Source organism: Pieris brassicae, chromosome 5 (assembly GCF_905147105.1).
Source record: "Pieris brassicae chromosome 5, ilPieBrab1.1, whole genome shotgun sequence".
Lineage (NCBI taxonomy): Eukaryota > Metazoa > Arthropoda > Insecta > Lepidoptera > Pieridae > Pieris > Pieris brassicae.
In genome coordinates, this window is record NC_059669.1 from 15,605,580 (window position 1) to 15,612,083 (window position 6,504).

General features: G+C 32.4%; 1 protein-coding gene across 1 annotated transcript; it reads left to right on the forward strand.

Moving 5' to 3' along the window:
• The first annotated feature begins 74 nt into the window (after positions 1-74).
• Positions 75-5,995, forward strand: LOC123709537. The gene is made up of 7 exons (XM_045660937.1): positions 75-380; positions 571-1,835; positions 2,034-2,285; positions 2,689-2,695; positions 4,039-4,311; positions 4,392-5,653; positions 5,752-5,995. Exons 1-7 carry the CDS (start codon positions 189-191, stop codon positions 5,939-5,941), a joined length of 3,441 nt encoding a protein of 1,146 aa, XP_045516893.1. The 5' UTR covers positions 75-188; the 3' UTR covers positions 5,942-5,995.
• Positions 5,996-6,504: the final 509 nt, after the last annotated feature.

Below are 6,504 nucleotides of genomic sequence, written 5' to 3' on the forward strand. Positions count from 1 at the left end.
AATGTTTTTATAATAATTATTTTTCCAGCTTATGGCCAGTACATGTCTAGTAACATATTATTCATTTTCATAATACAAATTAATAAGAAACTTTAATCTAATCTTTCTGAAAAATAAATATTCAAAGTTTCACTCGGTTTGATAAAGTCAGCGTTATTGAGTTATTCCAGTGCAATCTTACCCACGACATGGAAGACAAAATAGTTGTATTATTACTTATTTTAAGTGGGTTTTCTGTAGTGTATACACAAAGTTCTAACTATCGCGATGTAAAAATAAATCAAGGTGTTGTACGAGGTTATAAACAGTCTGGTGAAAATATTTTTACCTTTCAAAGTATACCTTATGCTTCTGTACCAACTGGGCGTGACTTTTACAAGGTAAATTCCTGATTACAAAAGAATCAATTATGTTTGTATAAACATATTTAAAATAGAAGTACATAGATTTATTTATACGCGGTAATAGAAATACCGACTTTAAGACTTTTGGTCCTTCAATAGATTTGTACAAAAATTTGGTTTAAATTTCGTTTATGTATCACTTATACTAAATATACAAAAATTACAGGCGCCATTACCAGCACCTACGTGGAACGGAACGTTTGAAGCTACAGATAAGAAAATAGCGTGTCATCAAGCTGGGGTAGGACTAATTCCTAACGATACTAAAATTGAAGAACAATGTCTTATTGCTAATATATATACTCCTGACAGTTTAACAGAAAAATTACCGGTAGTCGTTATGGTTCATGGAGGAGCCTTTTTAATAGGTTATGGAAATGATTTACAACCAAAAAACCTAGTTAAAAGTGGTAAAGTCATAGCTGTAACATTTAATTATCGGCTTGGGCCACATGGATTTCTATGCTTAGGCACTGATATAGCTCCCGGAAATGCTGGAATAAAAGATCAAGTAGCACTCCTACGATGGGTACGAGATAATATTGAACATTTTGGAGGAAACCCTAACGATGTCACAATCTCTGGGTGTAGTGCTGGTTCTTCATCTGTTGATTTATTATTGATTTCAAAGATGGCAAAAGGTTTATTTCACAAAGTGATAGCTGGAAGTGGTGCTAACACAAATGCCTTTAGCGTTCAAACAGAACCAATATATAATGCTAAACAATTTGCTCAACTATTAGGATTCAATAACACTAACGACATAAAAGCTTTAGAAAACTTTTATTTGGACACACCGTACGAGACATTGCTAAGTTACTCAAACCACTTGCATACGAGACGAGATTCGGTGGTATTATTTTCACCGTGCATTGAAAAAGATATAGGACAGGAGGTCTTCTTAGAAGATAGCCCAGTGAAAATATTAGAAAGCAAAGATTACGTAATAGTCCCCATGCTTTACGGTTTTTGCGACATGGAAGGATTATTCCGATTAAATTTTTTTGATAATTGGAAAACTCTAATGAATGAAAATTTTCTCGAGTTTTTACCGCCTGACTTGGGTAATAGTTTAACAGAAAGAGAAACACTCGCCAAAGACATTAAAAAATTCTATTTTGGTGACGAACAAGTCTCAGAAAGTAACATTTTGAGGTACATAGACTTCTTCACAGACGTTATGTTCGGTTACGCGATGCTAAGATCTGCAAAGCTTCAAGTGGAGGCTGGAAATAATCAATTGTATCTTTACGAGTATTCTTTTGCTGATGAGAGCGTGGATTTAATTCCAAACACTAACATAAGAGGTGCAACACATTGTGCTCAAGAAGCTGCTGTTTTGGATTTGCCCAATGAAAATGAATTATCACCTGAGTATCAATATATGAAAAAAGTTATGCGGGATTTATGGTTGAACTTTGTAACAACTGGGTAAGCTTAATAACTTAACAGAAATATCATGTTATCTGTTATAATTAATATATCATATAAATAACATATTTATGAACTTAATTGATCTTTTAGAACTATATACGTACTAAAATGTTAGCTCATATGCTTCGTATAGGAAATTATATTTTCGCAACGCAACATCAACAATAGTTTATCATAAAATATTTAAAATTTCAGAGTTCCAGTTCCGCATGGATCTAATTACACAGCGTGGCTACCTATGTCGCTTCAGAGGTCTTACATGTCCTTGAATAGTACTTTAGAGTACAGAGATGCTTGGAGGCCAGAAAGAGCTAAGTTTTGGGATGATTTGGTTAAAGAATTTTACAAGTTTCCATCACCAGCTAACCCCACAAATTTTGGGTTTAGATTTCAAAGTACTATTTATATTTTAAATGCAGCTGTAATATTGGTATTATTAACATCTTAGTTTTTTTAATTTTATATTATGTCCTTGTTGATAAATAATAATATCAACTAATAAACATCTTAGTTCTCTTTGGGTGTACTTTTCTTTAAATGTAATCCATAAATTTAAATCCTTGTAATCTTACTATTTTGACGTGATAACGTCTTATAAATTGATTAACGCCGGCCGCACGCATGAAAGAACATGACTCATTGTTATGTTACGTTGTTGTAAATTTCATTAATTGTTCAAATCAAAAAACAACAATTGCAGAAAATAAGGAAGAACTAGAGAAAAAATAAAATGGTACCTTCAAGACCAGATATGCAGTTTCTTCCAGACATCCCAGATGGTAAAAATACAAACCTGACAAATAAAATAGAATACATCGACAGTACTTACTACTAATATATAAAATTCTAGTGTCACGGTATTTGTAATTAAACTCCTCCGACATGGCTCGTCCTATTTTCGTGAAATTTTGTGTGCATATCGGTTAGGTCTGCGAATCGGACAACTTTTTGTTTTTGATACTGCATACAAATATACATACAACCCTTAAGTTTCACCACTTCACGATCAACCCCTATTTTTATATATTAATTAAGAACGTATGACTTGAACTCTGAGGTTTATAAAAAAAATTCACAGAACAACCTAAAAAGTTTTCATTCCGGAAAACTGAACCGTCTCTAGGGTAGCATAGCAAAATGTACTAAAAAGGTAGGCTAGTGTGTTCAGCTAGTAACATATGAAGGTAACATAACAAATGTTTATCGATACAATACTGTAAAATGTTTCTTAAATGTACATTTACTTCGCGAGGTAGGTAGGTAGGTCTGCACAGGTACAGGCAGAGCATTTCACAATAAAATCCAATGTTATATTTTACATAATCTAAATGTTTCAATAAAGTGCAAATATCTATAATAATACAAGTCATGCTCATAATTTTATTATCTTATCCTTCGACGTTTTTCATAATGTTTTCGAACGAGTAAGATAAAAAGTTCGATTAATGACGTACTAAAGCCGATTATCTTTTTTTATGACACTAGTATATATCAAGATAAAATGCAGTGATATTATGAAACTTTTGTGTAGATAGTTGTTATTTGTTTAAAACCACACTTCATCTCTTTTTCTTATATATTTCTTTGAACTACGAGTAATTCCCGTGTCTTCGGCTTTTACACACGTTTCATAAAAGGTAACTCCAAATTTTTTATGGACGGTTTGTTGCAGACCTTAAATGGAACCACAAAAATCAACCAATTGTAAATCTAAACTATTCTCACACACACAAGAAAAATCAAAATCGTTCAAGCTGTAAGAGGTTAATTACAACCGAACACGCGCACAGAAGATAGATATATAACCTTAGAAATATCATACTTAATTTTACATTGACCTTGTATGCGGTGTGTAACAATACCTAACCATCAGGTCGATGTTACGATGATATTTTCTTTAATTATGTATTGTTTCACCGAGTAGGATGTGGTATAAATTGTATAACAGTCATAAAAACGCTTTAGCCATACACGGTGAATTGCTCGGGGAAGTTTACTGGGGCTCTCGAGTTTATTTTAAATTCATATTGAGTGCTACTAGATAACTATCTTACCAAATGAACGTAATTTTTTTATTGAAAGTTATCACATTTTTTTTCCTAGGATAGCGTATCGCCATCGCGTTCCATCTTGTGCCCCATTATATTAAATATTGTAATGTATTTCATCAGTGACAAGATACTTATAAATTCGAAAATAGCACAATCTTATCAATTACCTCTCCAACGAATATTATTTAAAACTTCACTCAATTGTTAAATATGCCATTATAATGATTGAAAATATGGTAGAAAGAATAATAATTATAGTATTTGTTTTTAACATTTCTATAGTAGTCTCTGAAATTACAATTTATCGAGATGTAACAATAAGTCAAGGTGTGGTCCGAGGTTATAGACAGCCAGAAGAAAATATTTTTACTTTTGAAAATATTCCATACGCTACTGTTCCAACAGGATATGAATTTTATTCGGTAAGTTCTCTATACTATGTTATAGTTGGCATCTATAAGAACATTTTTATTTTTTTATATATTTAAACTTAAAATAACAGGCACCGTTACCACCACCAACGTGGAATGGAACTTTTGAAGCAATGGATAAGAAAATAATTTGCCAACAACCTCGTCGAGAAAATACTAAAGATGCTAATATACAAGTACAATGTCTCATAGTGAATATATTTGTACCCCATGGGGATATCAAAAACTTACCCGTAGTCGTTTTTGTACACGGAGGAGCTTTTTTATACGGGTTTGGTAATTCACGAACTCCGAAGAATTTAGTCAAAAGTGGTAAAGTTATAGCAGTGACGTTTAATTATCGACTTGGGCCCCACGGATTTTTATGCCTTGGTACAAAAGCAGCTCCAGGAAACGCTGGAATAAAAGATCAAATAGCACTACTACGATGGATACAAGACAACATTGAAAAATTTGGAGGAAATCCAAGGGATGTAACGATTTCTGGATGTAGTGCTGGTTCAGTCTCAGTAGACGTTTTAGCCGTTTCTAAGATGGCAGAAGGACTATTTCATAAGGTGATAGCAGGAAGTGGTTCTAATATTAATGCTTTTAGTGTGCAAACAGATCCATTAGAGAATGCTCGACTATTTGCTCAAGAACTCGGTTTCCATAACATTAACGATTTAGAAGCTTTGGAATTTTTTTATTTAGAGACACCCTATGAAGTTTTGGTAAATGGTTCAGTCCTATTATATTCAAGAACTGATTCAGTGGTATTATTTTCACCTTGCGTCGAAAAAGATGTTGGACAGGAAATGAGCTTAGATGAAAGTCCTGTGAAAATACTGTTGAGTAAAAATTATACAAAACTACCTATGCTCTACGGATTTTGTAATATGGAAGGACTTTTTCGAATAAATCATTTTAAAGAATGGAAAACACAGATGAATGAAAATTTCCTTAATTTTCTACCGCCCGACTTGGGTACAAGTATAAAAAAAAGGAAAATACTAGCAAATGATATCAAAGAGTTCTATTTTGGTAACGAGCCTGTATCTGATATTAATGTTTTGAAATACATAGATTTCTTTACAGACGTTATGTTTGGGTACGGAATGCTTCGATCTGCAAGACTTCAATTAGATGCAGGAAATAATCAATTATATCTTTACGAGTACTCATTTATACACGAGAATGACCCATTTATTCTTAATACCACGATAAAAGGTGCTACACATTGTGCTCAGAACACTGCTGTTTTAGACGACCCTAATGAAAAAACGTTATCGAATGAATTTAAGAAAATGAAGGTGGTTATAAGAGAGCTGTGGTTAAATTTTATTACAACTGGGTGAGTTGTTTTGCAAATTATATGTTTTTAATTATATGCGAGTAATAAGTGACACTGGCTCTATATTAGTGATATTTGATCTTTTTCTATTTTTTTAGAGCTCCAGTTCCACAAGGATCGAGTTACCCTGCCTGGCCACCAATGTCTCTTGAGAGGGCTTTTATGTCGTTGAATAGTACTTTAGAGTATCGAGATGCTCTTAATCCAGAGAGTGTACATTTCTGGGATAATATTATTAAGTATCATTACATATATCCCAAACCACCTGATCACTCAAGTATATCTTAATTTGAATTATACAGACCTTTGTCATAATGTTAATAAAACACTAAATGAAATTTTTACTATTTTTTTACTGATTTTGAGGGATCGTAGTCTTTAGCTGGCTACTTCTGCATTCAACAAGCAAACAAGTGAAGAGTGGTCAAATACTTTAATAATACTTTTTTTTTATTTTGAACTGTTTAGTAAATTTAATACAGTATTATTACATACGTTTTAATATAAATTAAAATTTACTATTAAAAACTTTCAGCTAAATCAATTTGAAGATATTATGCAATATTTGATAATGACAAGGTCGACAAGTTGCGACTGCTCGCCAGTTCAATAGTATTATTATTTTGCAAGATTTTAATTCTTAATGATGGCTATAATTCTTGATTAAACTCAGTGACATTGGTTAGGATAAGACAAGATGTTTTTTTTCAAAATAAAGAATATACTAAACCTCCTCTTCATCTTTTTGTACACCATTTGTTACACCATTGCCTTTGCGCAAAAGTAAAAGAGAGATCGGCCGTGTAACCTTAAGAAATAATTATGTTTAGTGGAAATCAAACGCAGTATTA